At 35.0% G+C, this 19,135-nt stretch overlaps 1 protein-coding gene across 3 annotated transcripts in view; it reads right to left on the reverse strand.

Moving 5' to 3' along the window:
* The window catches only part of GOSR1 (golgi SNAP receptor complex member 1), a 46,634-nt gene that overhangs the window by 17,612 nt on the left and 9,887 nt on the right, over positions 1-19,135 (reverse strand). For all 3 annotated transcript variants that reach the window (XM_019429673.2, XM_019429672.2, XM_053893242.1), the window contains exons 5-6: positions 17,313-17,404; positions 14,142-14,216 (exon numbers count right to left, since the gene is read on the reverse strand). In XM_019429673.2, the coding sequence (XP_019285218.1) occupies positions 14,142-14,216; positions 17,313-17,404 (167 nt within the window). The remainder of the gene's footprint in view (positions 1-14,141; positions 14,217-17,312; positions 17,405-19,135) is intronic.

The following is a 19,135-nucleotide window of genomic DNA, read 5'->3' on the forward strand; positions in this document are numbered from 1 at the left end:
CTCTCTCTGCCCCTCCCCGGCTCTCTTTCTCTCTCTCTCTCTCTCTCAAAAAACAAATAAACTTAAAAAAATAATAGTAAAAAAATAAAAGGGCGATGGAGAAACCTGGTGGTGATGGATAAGCTCTGACAAGTTTATCACTATCTTGGTTGTGATATATAGTGTTATAATTTCACAAGATGCTACCTCTGGGTGAAATGCACATGAATCTACAATTAACTCAAAATAAAAAGTGAAAAATTTAAAAACTGAAGTGTTGACCAATGTACCAATTCTAAGTTAGATTAAATATAATGGTACATACCTTAAATAGTATACAGTGGTGAAGCAATGTTAAAAAAACAACAGAGAAACTACTGTGTAGAAAATACATTTCTAACTAAACTCAACTGAATCTGCCTAGACAGTAATGCAAAAATACAAAGCTAAGCATTTCACACAAATCATGAGAAAATCAGCCAGATATACTTCAATGTTAGTTATCTGATTTCTACAAGATTTGAAAATACACTAGCATTTCTTTTCTATCTGTTCTCAACCATAGATGTCAGGGCTAAATTTCAGTAAACTAGCTAATAAATTAGTCTAAGTATTAGACTTTGGTTGGAAAACAAAGTCATTATGTTTTCTATTCAAAGACAATGTCCTTGCAGAAGTTGAAATGCCCACTAAGGAACAACTTTCTATACCATGACATAGCAAGAAAATTCTTTGATGTTGTTTGTAGCACACAGATATAAGCCTTGGTTTATGTAATAAGTATGTTCCTTAAAAGATCTCCTTTCTAAAAGTAACATTTTGGCCAACTGAAATCGTATTTTAAATGTAGTAAGGGGGCGCCTGGGTGGCTCAGTCGGTTAAGCGTCCGACTTCGGCTCAGGTCATGATCTCGCAGTTTGTGAGTTCGAGCCCCACGTCGGGCTCTGTGCTGACGGCTCAGAGCCTGGAGCCTGCTTCGGATTCTGTGTCTCCCTCTCTCTCTGCCCCTCCCCCACTCACACTCTGTCTCTCTCACACAAATAAATAAACATTAAAAAAAAAATTAAAAAAAAATAAATGTAGTAAGGCCATTCTACTTACATAAATCAAATTAAAAATTTTACAAGGCAAATACATGCCTCCATTCTTTGTTCTTCATATTTTTTTTGGTATAAAAATAGATCTTCAATAATAGGTTTTCTTAAACTATTTTCATTGAGATAGGTCATTTTATATTTCTTTTTTTTTTAATTTTTTTAACGTTTATTTATTTTTGAGACAGAGAGACACAGAGCATGAACAGGGAGAGCCAGACAGAGAGAGAGAGGGAGACACAGAATCTGAAACAGGCTCCAGGCTCCGAGCCGTCAGCACAGAGCCCGACGCGGGGCTCGAACTCACGGACCGCGAGATCATGACCTGAGCCAAAATTGGCCGCTTAACCGACTGAGCCACCCAGGTGCCCCATGTCATTATATATTTCTGAGATTCACAACTTATCTTCATATAATGGTAATTTTACAGCATCACCTGAACTGCAGTCAAATAAAACAGTTTTCTGGCTTTCCCTAAAAAGGAAACCAACCTAATAATAGGTTTTACTTATAAAGAACACTAAAATTATAATCCCAAATATCCTATTCTATGGAGGAAGGAGGTCCTCCCTCCCCATGGTATCCTTCACTTATACAGTGGCACATACAGAGGAAGCCCAGTGATTTTTAAATTTCTTCTCAGACTGCCCAAAGTCTCAAAGTCCTTAATTAGCTAAGCCCTCCACTGACTAAACATCATTCACTAAGAGCATCCCGGATAGTGTGGATACCCATTTAACAACAGAATGGCTCCATAAAGATGGCATAATCTAGTAAAAGTCAAATTTAAAACTGCTTTCCTTTGGGGCATAACATATACAATCAAGTGGAATTATCCTTCTTAAACAAGCACTTCATAACAGCCCACAGGCATTCATCTGAGTCTGTAATTAAGCAACAAGTTTCTGTTTCTTTCAAGACCAATTTGAACTAGCTGAAAACAATGAGCCAAATTTCATCACTAATTATTGTATGGAGGAATTACTAAAGCCACATTTAAATAATTCTCTTTTTTAAAATAATTCATTTCCTCCAATATACATATTGCAAATGGTACCAATTTCAGGAATGAAAATGGGATTTCAAGCACATTATTTGAAAGCAATTTAAACCAACAAAAATAAGAATGTGGCAAGATCACTCAGATAACACCTAATTAGAACCCTCTTTTATTCTATTAAATAAGTAAACAAGTAAATAAGTAAAATAAGCAAGTACATAATAAATACAATTTTAAAACTGAACCCTTTATAAACTGCAATCGATGAGGCTGTCACCCACTAATCCTACCATTTACAACAAACACTGTAGTAATGTAGTCTTTCACTTATAGTTAACCAGAGAGGCCTTCAAGATCTGGGTCTTATTTCTGTATAAATATCTCTTAAAACATGTTAAGTGAATATAATGAAGCTACAGTAGGATACAAAAACCTGTTTCAGGGGCGCCTGGGTGGTTCAGTCGGTTAAGCATCCGACTTCAGCTCAGGTCATGATCTCACAGTTCATGGGTTCGAGTCCTGGGTTGGGCTCTGTGCTGATAGCCTGGAGCCTGGAGCCTACTTCTGATTCTGTGTCTCCCTCTCTCTCTGCCCCTCCCCTGTTTGCAGTCTGCCTCTCTCTCTCTCTCAAAAATAAGTAAACATTAAAAAAATTTATATTAAAAAAAACTGTTTTAGAGCCAACAGATGTTTATTTTACAGATAATATCTGGAAGATACAGAAAAACAAAGATGGAAATAGAAATTATTTGTAATCCCTCTTCCATGAATACTGTGGTTTATTTCTTTCCAATCTGGGTTGACCAAGAATATCTTCACTTGCTTTTGTGTGTGTGTGTGTGTGTGTGTGTGTGTGTGTGTGGCTTATTTGGCACAGTAATTTTTAAAATATTTACATGAAGTTACCTAAGGACAAAAAGTAAGGCATCTGATAGACTCTGAATTCTAATTTAGGGAGAGAAAAAAGAGAAAAGTAAAAGCTAAATTATTAGCAGTGAGTTCCCGGAAAGTCACTTCTTCCATTTTTTAAAATTAGTAGACTTATTTTTTAGAAGAGTTTTAGTATTCAGTAGAAAGTACAGAGTTCCCATATACCCATTTTCCCCCACCTATTATTATTATTTTTTTAATATATGAAATTTATTGTCAGATTGGTTTCCATACAACACCCAGTGCTCATCCCAAAAGATGCCCTCTTCAATACCCATCACCTACCCTCCCCTCCCTCCCACCCCCCATCAACCCTCAGTTTGTTCTCAGTTTTTAAGAGTCTCTTATGCTTTGGCTCTCTCCCACTCTAACCTCTTTATTTTTTTTTCTTCCCCTCCCCCATGGGTTCCTGTTAAGTTTCTCAGGATCCACAGAAGAGTGAAAACATGGTATCTGTCTTTCTCTGTATGGCTTATTTCACTTAGCATAACACTCTCCAGTTCCATCCACGTTGCTACAAAGGGCCATATTTCATTCTTTCTCATTGCCACGTAGTACTCCATTGTGTATATAAACCACAATTTCTTTATCCATTCATCAACTGATGGACATTTAGGCTCTTTCCACAATTTGGCTATTGTTGAGAGTGCTGCTATAAACACTGGAGTACAAGTGCCTCTATGCATCATCCCCCACCTATTATTAACATCTTTTAGTGTGGTATCTTTATTACAATTGATGAGACAATACTGATAGTTAAATAAAACCCATAGTTTATATTAGGGTTCACTCTTTGTGCTGTATAGTACTACAGGTTTTAACAAATGCATAATGTCATGTATCCATCTTACAGTGTTATGTAGAGCAGTTTCACTGTCCTCCCGTGTGCTCCACCTACTCTATCTTCTCACTCTGAACCCCTGGTAATAGCTGAACTTTCTGCTGTCTACAATTCTCTTTTAATGCTTATTTATTTTGTGGGGGGGGGGGGGGAAGGGGAAGAAAAAGAGGAAGAGAGGGAGTATCCCAAAAAAGCTCTGTGCTGTCAGTACAGAGTCCAACACAGGGCTGGATCCCATGAACCATGAAATCATGCATGACCTGAGCCGAAATCAAGAGTTGGATGCTTAACCAACTGAGCCATCCAGGGGCCCCTCTACCATCTACAGTTTTGCTTTTTGTCACATAGTTGGAATTATACAGTGTGTAGCCTTTTCAGACTGGCTTCTTTCGTGCATTTAAGGCTCCTCCATGTCTTCAGGGACTTGCAAGTTTACTTTCTGTATCACTGAATAATATTCCATTGTACAGATACACTACAGTTTATCTGTTCATTTACTGAAGGTCATCTTGGTTGCATCCAAGTTCTGGTGTGTGCAGGTTTTTGTTTGAACATAAGTTTTCAATTCATTTAGGTAAAATACCTAGGAGCATGATTTCTGGATCATATGCTAAGACTCTATTTAGTGTTTTAAGGAAGCTGCCAAAGTGGCTATACTGTATTCCCACCAGCAATGAGAGTTCCCTCTGTTCCACATTCTTGCCAACATTTGGTGCTGTCAGTGTTTTGGATTTTAGCCATTTTCATAGGTGTATGGGGGTATCTTGTTGTTGTAATTTGCTATTCCCTAATGACATCATGTTGAACATTTTTTCATATGCTTATCTGGCATCTGCTTATCTTCTCAGATGAAGTGTCTGTTAGATCTTTTGCTTACTTTTTAATTGTTGAGTTTTAAGAGTCCTTTGAATATTTTAGGTAACAGTTGTTCATCAAATATGTGTTGTGCAAATATTTTTTTTTCAGTCTGTGTCTTGTCTTTTCATTTTCTTGACAGTATCTTTGGCAGGGCAAAGCAGAAGTGTTTAATTTCAATGAAATCCATCTTATCAGTTTTTTCTTTCATAGATGACATTTTTATTTTTAGTGTTATTTTTAATGTTTTTTTTTTTTTTTATTTTTGAGAGAGAGCATGCGCACACAGGGGAGGGGCAGAGACAGAGGGTGACAGAATCTGCAGCAGGCTCTTAGCTGACAGCAGAGTCCTATGTGGGGCTCCAACTCATGAATGGTGAGATCATGACCTGAGCCAAAGTTGGCTGTTCAACCAACTGAGCCACCCAGGTGCCCCCATATATGGTGTTTTAGTGTTGCATCTAAAAACTCACTGCCAAACCCAATTATCATCTAGATTTTTTCTACGTTATAAAACTTCTAGAAGTTTTATAGTTCTGTATTTTACGTTTAGGACTATGATCTGTTTTGAATTATTTCTGGGAAAAAGACAGTGTTTATATTCGTGTGTGTGTGTGTGTGTGTGTGTGTGTGTGTGTGTTTGCATGTAGGATATCCAATTGCTCTACCACGTTTTGTTGAAAAACTCTTTTGTCCGCTGAATTATTTTTGTTCCTCTATCAAAAATCAGTTGATTATATTTGTGTGCATCAATTTTTGAACTCTCTATTCTATTCCATTGGTGTATTTATTCTTTCACTAATACCACACTGTCTTCATTACATCCAACATACAATATATATACAACAGAAAATCAAATATAAATGGAGAAGAAGTTTTTGTTTCTTTTTCCCTTCTCAAAGTATTTTAATCAAACATTTTGGTGCAAAAAATACTTTTTTTAATGTCAACAAATGTGTTCAACCATAGCAGAAACAGAAAGCTTAAGAAAGAATGTGGGGATGGTAGTTTCCATAGTCTGTTCTTTAGATAAATGGTTTAAGAAGACTGAAAATCCCAAAAAAACTACCCAAATCACAAATCTATGAATTAAAGAAACATTTTCCAAAAAAAAATAAATAAAATAAAATAAAGCATTTCCCAATGTTTCTGAAGCCTCTAAAAAAACCCTCCATTTATCAATATAAGCTAATCTGCTTACATAAGAATGGAACTATACTTTTCATTTTATGTATGTTTCTCTCACATACTTATAACTCAGAAAACAGTTCCATAAATGTAACCACAGAAATTCAATAATACTAGCAATCATGACACTTATGAAACTACACAGAAGAAAATGGCTAGGGGCACCTGGGTGGCTCACTCGGTTAAACATTCGACTTCAGCTCAGATCACGATCTCTTGGCTCCTGAGTTAGAGCCCTGCACTGGGCTCTCTGCTGTAAAGCCTGCTTTGGATCCTGTCTCTGCCCTCCCTCTCTCTGCCATCCCTCCACCCCCTCTCTCAAAAATAAAAATAAACATTAAAAAAAAGAAGAAGAAAATGGCTAATTGCTCTCTCTTACACCCTAGGCCCTGGGTTCTAGTCAAGGCTTTAAGCACCTTGGCTCTATGAATTCACTACACAAAGTTGTCATAAGGCTCAAAGGATAATGTAAATATAAGTATCTTGTAAACTATATAAGCCTATAGATACGTGGTTGATACAGATCAAGGCACTTTCATGTCTCATAGTGTCTCTCTTGGCCTGGAATCCCTTTACCGGATTCTCAACATAAATTGCTTATGTTTTAAAGTCCAGCTCAAAAGCCTAATCGTCTGTGAAGCCTTTCCCATTTCATCTATATATCCAGGCAGAACTAATTCTTCTTTATACCATAATATTATGCTTTCATAGTTCTTCTTATCAATTCATTCAAGAATATACAAGCATTTAAGACATACCAGACATTGTACTATGCACTGGAGGAAAAATATCTCAAATTTGTAAAGCTTCCAGTTTTTTTCAAATATGTCATCTCAATTAATACTTTTAATTTTTTTTTAACGTTTACTTATTTTTGAGACAGAGAGAGACAGAGCATGAACAGAGGAGGGGCAGAGAGAGAGGGAGACACAGAATCCGAAACAGGCTCCAGGCTCTGAGCTGTCAGCACAGAGCCCGACACGGGGCTCGAACTCACGGACCGTGAGATCATGACCTGAGCTGAAGTTGGACGCTTAACAGAGCCACCCAGGCGCCCCTCATTTAATACTTTAAAAATGTTAACATTTCACAAGATAGCACAATTATGTTTATTATTTCTCCAACCAGAATGAATTCCCAAGGAGTAGAGACTGAGTCTGATTCATCTTTGGTTCCCTAGAGTCTAGTATAGGACCTTGCACACAGGAGACACTCATTAAATGCTTGATAAATGAATAACAGAAACTTGTTACATTAATAAAGTATCAATCAGTTAACAGTTAATCCTTGTAAATTCCACGGTGGGGGGTGAGCGGGCCAAGGATGTGTCACATTATGCAAACATGTATTTGGGGAGAGAAAATTCCTCACTATAGCAGAGCATCTCCAACTCAAATTTTACTGTTTAACAAAGCAATGTACCAAATGAAGATGGATTTTTATTTTTAATATTTATTTTTGTGAGAGAGAGAGAGAGAGAGCGAGTGAGCATGCACAAGCAGGGGAGGGGCAGAGAGAGAGGAAGACACAGAACCTGAAGCAGGCTCCAGGCTCTGAGCTGTCAGTAGAGTCTGACACGGGACTCAAACTCACGAACTGTGAGTCTGACCTGGGCCAAAGTCAGATGCTCAACTGACTGAGCCACCCAGGCACCCCTGGATTTGATTTCAATACAGCTCCAAGTAAAGAAAAATGAGTTCTCTATAAAAGCTCCTAACTAGGTCATTTTGCTTTGTAAAATTGTACATTACCACATGAATATAAAAATAAGAAAAGTATTATTCAGGGGTTCTATTAATTTGTTTTGTCACCTATTTCAACATGGCAGACAATTGCACCACCTGAGACAAATGGAGCTTTGTTGGCATGTAATTTAAAAATACCCCACAAATAAAATGATAGATACATAGTGAAATAATCCAATGCTAGCAGTCCTCATACATTAAAAATTCAACTCACTATTATACAAAATACCCCTAGTATAGGTAAGGGATATATCTCAAGATCTTTGCATATTCCCATATTTATGGCTACTATTATTCCATAAGCTTCCCATTTTTCTACTTATGAGCACCACTTTTGTAGCATCACTTCACTAGCATTACCTTTATAAAGGCATTTTCTCCTTGGAGTGATGTTTCACAAAGAAACAAAAGTATATGCATGTATATGTATAAATCATTTCATAGTAGTTACCAAGTAAATAACAATAAGCAGAAATATGAACACAGAAGTGAGACTGAAGTGTAAATGTAGGTTATACATACTTGTTAGCCAAGTGACTTCCTCAACACCTGCTCATTAGCTCATAACATTCAAGTTTGTATCTCAACAAAACTATACATCATGAACCTTTAGGTTTCATATATAGTTGAGAAAGCTAATGTCAAATCCTGAATGCCAGGAGTCTATTATACTATCCCATTCACAGGTGTTATAATCGGACCATTATTTAATTGGAGTCTTACGCTTTTTATTAAATAATAAATGTACATACGATTACACCAAAAACTTTTGAGAGAAAGCCACTCCTTGTGAAGGTCACTAAATTATGGTGATCGTATGTCCCATACTTTTCAAATATGGTCACGGTCCATTAATACAATTAGGATTTAATTTCACAAAGATTATCCTAGCATCACAAGCATTTCAAATTATATTTAAAACCTGAAAACTGTCAGTGCATATAAAAGGTTTTCTCTTTTAGTATTTGCTTTTCTTACTCCTAAAACCCTCATTATGTTCTTTTTTTCTTTTTTCTTTTCATTTGAGAGACAGCGCGTGCAAGTGGAGGAGAGGGGCAGAAGGCGAAAGACAGAGACTCTCAAGCAGGCTCCACGCTCAGCATGGATTGAGTACCGTGGGGGTCAATCCCGTGACCCTGGGATCATGACCTGAGCCATAACCAAGGGTCGGATGCTCAAGTGACTGAGCCAGGTGCTTTAACTCTCATTATTTTCTGCTTTATATAGAAAAGCCTCACAGTTTGCAAAGCCTTTTTACGTGAGTTATCTTAGCAACTCTGTGATACAGATACCATAAGAATCAGTTTAGAAGCAGTGCGATATTGTAGAAGCAACACAATCAGAATACCTGGGTTTGAATCTCAGCTTTTACTACTAGCTGTGGGACCTCAGAGAAATCTGCTGAAAATCATGAAACAAACAAAAAGTGAAACTGTTTTCATTGTTTTTAAGATGCTTATGGAAAATATTTTCATCACCACAACTTTGGATCACCTGAATGACAAGACTGGTGAGTTTAAAAGATTCAAAATATCAATAGTCTAAACATAGGCTAAGAAAGGTCATAAGAAAAATTGTTAGCAGAGAATTGTAAGCCTCTGAGAATACAATAATTCTTTACTCATTCATGGATATATTTATACCTAAGTATACAAATATGTATGCCATCTCAGTAACAATCATGTCAATGGAATGAAAACAAAACAACAAATTCAAAATACTATAACTGATCCTGTTTATTTAAGTGTAACTTGCTTTAAACAAGTCCTATATTTGAAAAGTTATGTGAAACAAATTCTTTAGATTTTTTAAGGTATTTTATAATGCCTTAACTCTTAAGCTATTCTTCCTGAAAATTACATAACATAAAGGGACAGCTACAATCCCATTACAAAAAACTAAAAACCCAAAAAGCAAACAAACAAACAAAAACAGATACAGAGAGACCAGGTCACTTGCTTTCCAGAGAAGTGAAAAGCAACTGATCTTTCAACTCTTAATAGCATTATGCATGCTGGCACCCTAATACAAGAAAAATAAAATTTTAAAGAAGAAAGTCACAGGGAAAGCAATATGATGTGGGACAAATATGGAAATAGTTTGGGAAATGTGGGTTTAGTATATTATTAAATAGTTATGAAACCCTATGTCCTTTCTGAATCTTGTTTCTTATCTGTAAATAAGAGAGATGTTGCCAAAGACTGTTAATATATACCATATAAGAATTTGATTTTTAATAATTCTCACATTAATAATAGCCCCTTTAGTTCTCAAATTCAGATTCTATATGTACATGTAGCATCTAGACCAGTATCTTATACACAGTATGTATTCAATAAATATTTGGGGAGTAAGTAAATGAATGAAACACGTTTCCTATATTGGGAAACAGGTGTCCTACATATACATGTATATGAAACCAAAATTAATACCTTCTGTTTACATCCATTTATTTATATAAGAAATAAATATTAAGTGTCTATGATATAACAAACTAGGGGCACAACACTGCCAAGAACTAGACTAACCAAGTCCTTACTCTTATGAAGCTTACATTCAAGGAGAGTCTCATCATCATCATCATCATCATAATACCAAAAACCAAACAGATAATTACATATTTTCATAAATGCTATGAAAGAAACAACAAAAAAAGTTCTTGGTTCAGTTGGTTAAGTGTCTGACTCTTGATTGTGGCTCAGGTCATGATCTCATGGCTCGTGAGTTCAAGTTCCATGTCAGGCTCTGTGCTGACAGCTCAGAGCCTGGAACCTGCTTCAGATTCTGTGGCTCCCTCTCTCTCTGCCCCTCCTCTGCTCATGCTCTGTTTCTCTCTCTCACAAAAGTAAATAAACATTAAAAAATATACATAAAATAAATATGGAGAGAGATAGGTCATAAAGGTAAAACTCCTTTAAGGGAAAAAAAGAACTTTAAAATACAAAACTAATTCAGATATTTTTTCAAAAAGGAAAATATAAGAGAGAAATGAAAAAGAACAGATTAAAGGAAGAGAAATTAATCTAAATAGCAAGTAAAGAACTCACAGGAATGCATCTACATTATAGCCCAGGGAAAAACAAATAGCTATAAGCTTGACACTAATGCAAAATCAGCATTTTATTCTGACTGATACACTGAAACAGACTCAGATTTCAAAGACAAGTAAGAAATGAAAGCTACCTTATCCACAGGAAGAGAAATTATTATCTTTCATGAGATAAACTGTTACAAGCTAACAACATTTATGTTTAGACAAAAAGTGTTAATGGGAACTGGTAAAAATAATTACAAAGTTAGGATTTTTTAAAGTTTGCATTCATTTATAAAAATCTTTTTCAAGGGAAAAATACATATTTTTGAAATAAGCTGCAGAAATTTACATTAACATAAAAATGTTATGAAGAATCAAATAAAAATCTACATATGTTTTTAGCCATAAAAAGTCCAATGCTACTGCACAAAATCAAACTAGTTACCTGAGTTACTGGGTATTAAATGCCTTTATTCATGAAAGATCAACATAAAAATTACCCTACCAGTAAATCTGGCCTATTAATTACAAATGGTACTGATGAACTATATAATCTATAACCACTATAGGTTTCTATAATCACTTAAAATTTTTTTAATGTTTATTTTTGAAAGAGAGAGAGAGAGAAAGAGAGAGAAAATATGAGTGGGGGGAGGGGCAGAAAGAGAGGGGGACAGATGATCCCAAGCTGGCTCTGCGCTGACAGCAGCAAGCCCGATGCAGGGCTCAAACTCAGGAACTGCGAGATCATGACCTGAGCTGAAGTTGGAAGCTCAACAGATTGAGCCACCCAGATGCCCCTATAATCACTTTTAGGTTAATTTAACTACTACTTCTTTATGCTTCTTTTGCTTGGCCATTTAACTTGTTTTCTCTAATGAAAATGTATTCCTCATATTAAAAAAAAAAAATCTATTACCTGAAAATTTTTGCCTATCTTGCCATAAATTAAAAAAAAAAAATCAAAATTTCAGTGTTACTGAGCACACTGGGGAATGTTTACATATATACTACTAATAGCTCTCTAAACCAGAAAACCTTCAGAGGAAAATTTGACAGTAATATGCCAAAAGCTTTACAAATGAATATATTCCAGTTCTAGGAATTTATCATAAGGAAGTAATTATGGGTATTTGTAAAGACTTCAATATGTGCAATAATAAAAACTGGAAATAATCCAAAAGGCCAACTTTAAGGAAATGGTTAAATTTTGGTTTATCTGTATTACAAAATATATGCAAAAACAATAAAAAATGATCAAATAACATGCAAAAAGGCTCACAATATACTGATGAGTAAAAAATGATTAGAGAATCTGTACTAACGAGTGATTTGAATGGTTTTTTTGGTGTTATTCATAGTTTCTACATCAAGGACTTTATTACAAAGAGCACTTATAGCTTTTGCATGGAAAAAAAGTTCTGAAAAGATCTTGCCAATTGTGACTCAAACCACTTAGCCAATGAAATAGAGAGGACATTGAAAAAATAGAGTTTTCTGTATTATTTGTACATGTATCATCCATGATTTTACGTTATTTTATTACCTAACAAATATTCATAATTTACACACAAAAGATTGATTTTTCCAAAATGTATTTGGAAGCTCTGTGATCCAACATTGAGAGCAATGACTGAGCTCTTGTTTTCAGTCTCAACAACTTCCCTGATTCATCAGAAGCTCATATTCCATTTAATTCATCCTGCCTCAGTTTCTCTCTATATAGAATGAACACACACAAACTTTTTCACAAGAATATTGAAAGGAATATATATATGTATAAAGTATAGCATATATAAAACTGAGAAAAATGGAAAACACATTTTGATTTTCAGTCTTTTCATCACTTTTATAACCATAAACAAATTAGTTATGTGCCCCTGAACTGTTGTATTTTTTCTGTAAAATGGACAATACAAAACTCCTGAAAGGCTTTCTTTGATTATTAACACAAATGCAAAACTGCAAATTTTCATATAAAATTTATAATAAACAGTGTGTCTTGAAAGTATGAAACAAAGGATATTAATTTATGTAATTACTCTGGTATACTCTTTAGCAACAAACATATCATTCCTAAAGTAATTCAACTATTGCATTTCTAACTTAAACATCTTTTTGAGACAATACAGAAACATTGATGCAATCTAACCTTTATTTTGTATAAGATACTTAAGTATTAAGTATCTTATCCCTTAAATTTACTCTATAACTAAAGAATATGTTAACATCGCTTTGGATGTAATTCAAAGTTCTTTATTCTGGTGGCTTTTATCAAATACAAAAAGAATAACCAAAGCTACAAGTAACTATAAACTAAACATACTCTAGGAAAGACTGCCCTCTTGTGCCAATCAATAATATTCAACAGACTAAGAAGGAACACTAATAACTATATCCAACACTAGAAGAACTCAGGCTTCTAAAAAGGTCTTGATTTTTCTAAGTTCTGATTTCAACAGCTTATATTTAGTGGTGATCTTCAAAGAGAAATAAATTGAATAGTACATTAAGCTCATATAGACATGACTAGCTTATGATATTCAGCAGCAAATATCAACATAATTTGTAATGTTTAACTATCATAGATACTAGCTGCTCAAGTGCTTTGAGGCTGACCTCACAGAGATAAGTAACTTTCTGATCCTTAAGTTTTACAACAAAATACAGAGAAAATATTAAAGAAACCAGTAGCTTGCAGAGAAAAACATAGATGAAAAAGGGATAGAATATGGTGACTTGTGTTAAAATATATATACAGTTCATTCAAGTTTCTAGGCATTTTCTTCTGAATTCTTAGATAATATGATATTCTCTTTTTGATGGATTTTTAAAGATTTGGTGTATGGCCTATTACTCTTTATTTTTAATTTTTTTTCATGTTTATTTTTGAGAGAGACCGAGCGTGAGCAGGAGAAGGTCAGAGAGAGAGGGAGACACAGATCTGAAGCAGGCTCCAGGTTCTGATCTGTCAGCACAGAGCCTGATGTGGGGCTCGAATTCATGAACCGAGAGATCATGACCTGAGCCGAAGTCAGACACTTAGCCAACTGAGCCAACCAGGCACCCTGGCCTATTACTCTTTATAAAGCTTCTTGGCATAAATAAGTGGTAACAGACCACTCAAACATAAGTCATTTTTAGCATCATTATTATTACTAATAATGTATAGTACTGTACAAATGTATTAGAGGAATAGACTTGCTAAAGAAACATTAAGGGGACAAAAGATGTATTACAAATAATAAGTGATGTAAATGCAGATTTTTGATATTCAGTAGCATAATATCTTTCCTAATTATACCTGGAACAGTTACAATTCCATTTCTACCAAAGAGGGTTGTTAGGAGAATTAAATGAATTAGCACTGATAAAGCGCTTGCTATAAAAAACACTACAAAATGTTTGTTATGTCAATAAAGGAATTAGTAAGTATAGGAAACTACATGATATGTATGTGTACAATAATACCTACTTTCGAAGGTGGTCATGTTCTTTCAAAAACAGTTCAGTTCTTCTGTTGTTTACTCCAGACCCACTTTTATATGACCTAGAACAAAATAGAGAAATGGCATTTATGATAAATAAATATTATTGCCTCTTTAATTTAGGGATGCTTATTATTTTCACCAAAATCATCCAACATTCTTTTTTTTTAACATTTATTTATTTTTGAGAGACAGAGAGAGATAGAGCACAAGCAGGGGAGGAGCAGAGAGAGAGAGGGAGACACAGAATCTGAAGCAGGTTCCAGGCTCCAAGCTGTCAGCACAGAGCCTGACGCAGGGCTCAAACCCACGGACTGTGAGATCGTGACCTGAGCCAAAGTTGGATGCTCAACCGACTGAGCCACCCAGGCGCCCCAAAATCATCCAACGTTCTTAAACAAAAATATTATTTTCCTTTGCCTATTATTATTATTGTCTATTATGGTATCTTTATTGTCTCCAAGTGGAAGTAAAAGTTTAAAACTGATCACTGCACAGCACATGGGGTGGGAAGCTACTGCCATGCAATGTTTTCCTTCACAGTGGTACATGCAGTCTATCAACTGGAGCCTATGGAGCTAAAATGCAACTGAAGGTCTGCCCATTTTGGCATACTTAAGGATTTCTATCTTGGTCTTAAGTGCATTAAAATTTATTTTTTATTTTTTTATTTAAAAAAAAAAAATTTTTTTTAACGTTTATTTATTTTTGAGACAGAGAGAGACAGAGCATGAACGGGGGAGGGGCAGAGACAGAGGGAGACACAGAATCGGAAGCAGGCTCCAGGCTCTGAGCCATCAGCCCAGAGCCCGACGCGGGGCTCGAACTCACAGACCATGAGATCGTGACCCGGGCCAAAGTTGGACGCTTAACCGACTGAGCCACCCAGGCGCCCCAAGTGCATTAAAATTTATAAGAAAATGCTTTTTATCATTACTATCAACACTTTCATGTTTTTGGTCTTTACTCACAATAAAGTATTAAGAACAAAATAAAAAATTCAAGTAACTGCACATATACTGCAGTAAGACAAGAGGGCCATACTGATAAAACTGAACTGCTGGCTAAGGGGAAGTGTTAATTTGCAAAGTATAGTGGAAAAGAAAACCTCAGAAAAAGCAGCATGAAATAACCTAGAGCGCACTGGAGTTGGAAGACAGATAATTTAGATTTAAATCTATCTCCCATCACTTACTAGCTAGTCAACCTTAGATAAGTCTCTAAATACCTAGTTTTACAAAACGGGACTAATGATTTCTACCTATACCAAAAGAATGAAGTCAAAAAAGCGGTAATATATGGAATAGTGTACAACTACAAAAAAACTTTTAAATGTCAGTTATTACTGGGACACCTGGGTGGCTCAGTGGGGTAAGCGTCTGACCCTTGGTTTTGGCTTAGGTCATGATCTCGTGTTTCGTGAGTTTGAGCCCCACATGGGGCTCTGCGTGGACAGTATGAAGCCTGCTTGGGATCTCTTTCTCCCTCTCTCTGTGCCCCTCCCCTGTTTGCTCTCTCTTGAAATAAATAAACTAAAAAAAATTTTTTAAATTTAATGTCAGTTATTGCTACTGTATCTCATCTCATTAATCATATTCTGCTTTGTATTATATTAATTTGAGTATGTGTCTTACTCCCTCTAGCTCCTATATTATAAAATCCTAGAGGGCTAAGTTGGTCTTTTCATTTCTACCATCTTCTGTGACTTATCTAGTGTCTTACTCATGGCTGGTAATCAGGAAATAGTTTAATGAATGGATGAACATGTTTCTTTTATGATTATCTTTCAGAAAGCAAGTTATTACAGTGGGCTATATTCTAACAATTCCCACCAATTGTGGGGAAACAAAATGCCTAAACATTAAAGGCTGTCCCCTACACCAGGGGGCACTAAAATGCATATGTAAATAGTCTGTACAGATATTAAACAAAAGACTTACATGTTCCTGAGAACTAAAAATATTACGAAATTCCTAACTATGGCAAAAATGTTTAGATTTTTTACTCCCATGTGTTTTACAAAGTACACAAGACTAAGCATTTAAAAAAGAGATAAAACAGAGACAAACAATAAAAATTAATTTTCCAAGATAATTCTGGGGGACAGAAACATAACTATTAAAGTTATGTTTAATCCTCAATTAGATAATCCTCAATTAGAGTTCTGAGCAAAAAATTTTGAATCCAGTGAATATGAAATTACTTCTGCTGCTGAACTGTCTTACTGGTGTAATAAAATAAAGGAGATCTAGGAAAACATTTTTCAGAATATACATGATACATATCAGTTTATCATATGGTAATGAATATCTTAGACATGTTTATGAAATACAAGGTCACACTTACTTATGAAAAGTGTCATAAATTTCTCACAAGTGAGACAATGATAGGCATCAATAGATAGTCCGAAAGTGGAAAGTCTTCAGTTTTAATTGGAGGCCCAATGGATTTACCTTGTCAGAGGCGAAAAATATTTTAAATGTGTATATGAAATGCTAGAATATATTATTGAAGGTGAGGTAAAGGGATGGAAGAACAAATATTTAAAATTATGGATTGAGATCAGCATAAAAACATTGGGAGTTCTTAAATAATTTGACATAAGGCTATGAAGTTTGAATAAAACATAGAAAACACAGATATTTCAGATTCTAGAGAAATAAAGGTTACTTTATATATATATTATGTAAAATATATATAAAGTTACAGATGTGTCTTTGCGTGTGTGTGTGTGCGCGCGCGCGCGCGCGCGCGCACACACACACACATAATTGTTAGGGCAAAAGAGAGGGTAGAGAGGTAGGTGGTAATCAGAAAGGGAAACATGGACAGCTTCAGCTAATGGAAATTCTTAAGGTGAGTGTTAAGAGATCAGAGAAAAACTTCAGAAGATATCATCTAAGCTAGACTCCAAATTAAAAGAGTAAAGTCAAGATTGGCAGGAGCCAATGATAAAAACTAGGGGAAACTAGAGATAAGTCCAGCAAAGTGGATTAGATCCATATTATAGCAGCAATGTTTAAAGAACAGTGAAATAGGAATTAGAAACCTTGAACTCTAAATCATGGTTCTGCTACTCAGTTTGCTGTTAATCACAGATATGCTCTAAACCTAAATGTGAATAAACACCCTACAGAATAATATAAAAGGTAACTTACTCAATATCCTTTCGTACTGATCCCATGAGATTCTCCCTTTCCCGTATTGCCATGAAGTTTGCTTTGGTTTTATGGAATTCATGTGTATAATCCTGCAATAAATCAACATCCAGTCTCAACACAAGCTAATTATATATTTTCATTTTATTGAGCCCATTATGTATTGTCATTGTACAATTCTGTACAAGAATTTCTGTCAAAGAAATTCTGTACAAATTTCTGTCAAGAAGACTGCTATTTAAGAATCAAATAGTCAGGGCCCCTGGTCGGCTCGGTTGGTTAAACGTCCAACTTTGAATCAGGTCATGATCTCATGGTTCGTGAGTTCGAGCCCCGCATCAGGCTTTCTGCTGTCAGCACAGAGCCCGCTCTGGATCCTCTGTCTCCCTCTCTCTCTCTCTGCCCCTCCCCAGCTTGTATGTGCGCTCTCTCTCTCTCTCTCTCTCTCTTTCAAAAATAAACATTAATAAATAAATAAACCTCTAAAAAAAAAAAAGAAAGAATCAAACAGTCAAGAAGTACAGATAACATTATAATCCTTTTCCTGAAGAGTGACCAACTTCTTTCAAATGAAAACAATTCAGTGGTAGGGTAATAGTGGCACTAGATCACTATCCTTGTATCTTCTAGTACCTTATGAGATAGAATTATGAAGAAGAAAATAATTTTAAGATAAAATGATTCCAAATAGCCTAGAATAAAATCTGAGGGACTCTTTAGTGTACACCAAATGGGGCTTATTTTCAAATTTCATCTTTTTGGAACTCCCACAGAAATTTGATTCCTAAACCAGTCAAAGGAAGAACAGAACCAAAAGAATTGTAATGAATAATCTTTAATATTTTCCTTTTTCTTTTTCTACTACCATACTTTTAAGTTATTAAGGAATATTCATTACTTTTTAAAATTCAGAGATGTATATGAAGAAAATGAAAATCATAATCCAATCTCCCAGAAAGCCCCTACTGCCCTTTAAAAACAAAAATATATATGAACATGGGAGAATACTAAAAGAGCACCAAAAGTAATAAAAATAAAAACCATCCTGCTCTACAGCTCGTAACTATTATCACTTTCTTGTATTTTCTTTCAGGAACTACGTTTTTGTATATACAAGCTTACCTATTATTTCTTTCACTTATGCTAAAGAAATCATACCACAATTGATTCTTGAACAACACAGATTTGAAATGCAAAGGTCCACTTACATGTGAGTTTTTTATAGTATAGTTCTGTAAATGTATTTTATCATTTTTTAAATAACATTTTCTTTTTTCTAAATTACTTTATCGTAAAAATACAGTGAATAATATGTGTAACATACAACGTATGTGTTAATTGTTTATGTTAGGCTTCAAGTCAATACTAGGCTATTAGTACTTAAGTTTTTACGCAGTCAAAAATTATACACAAATTTCTGACTGCACAGGAGTGGAGAGGTGGGGTGTTGGCACCTCTAGTCCCCACACTGTTCAAGGGTCAGCTGTATTCTGCTATATACCTTCTTTTCAGTAGTTCATAAAACATCAAGTAACCTTTCCATATTAACAAATAGAAATCTACATTCTTTTTAATAGGTATATAGAATTCTATCTTATGACTGTCATTTAGTAAATTCCCTACTGGCAAACATTTTAGTTGTTTTTTTGCTGGTTTAAAAAATGCTGTTTGAAAAATAAACATTCTTAGATACATATTTTATTGAAATTTCTTTCTCTTTTTTAAGTGTATTTAAAGAGTAAATGCCTAACAGAATAACTGAATCAAAGAATCTTACATTTAAATTTTGATAGTGCTAAACTGCCTTCTAGAATGACCACTAA

Source organism: Panthera pardus, unplaced genomic scaffold, assembly GCF_024362965.1.
Source record: "Panthera pardus isolate Hobbes unplaced genomic scaffold, ASM2436296v1 HiC_scaffold_3, whole genome shotgun sequence".
In the NCBI taxonomy this organism is placed as follows: domain Eukaryota; kingdom Metazoa; phylum Chordata; class Mammalia; order Carnivora; family Felidae; genus Panthera; species Panthera pardus.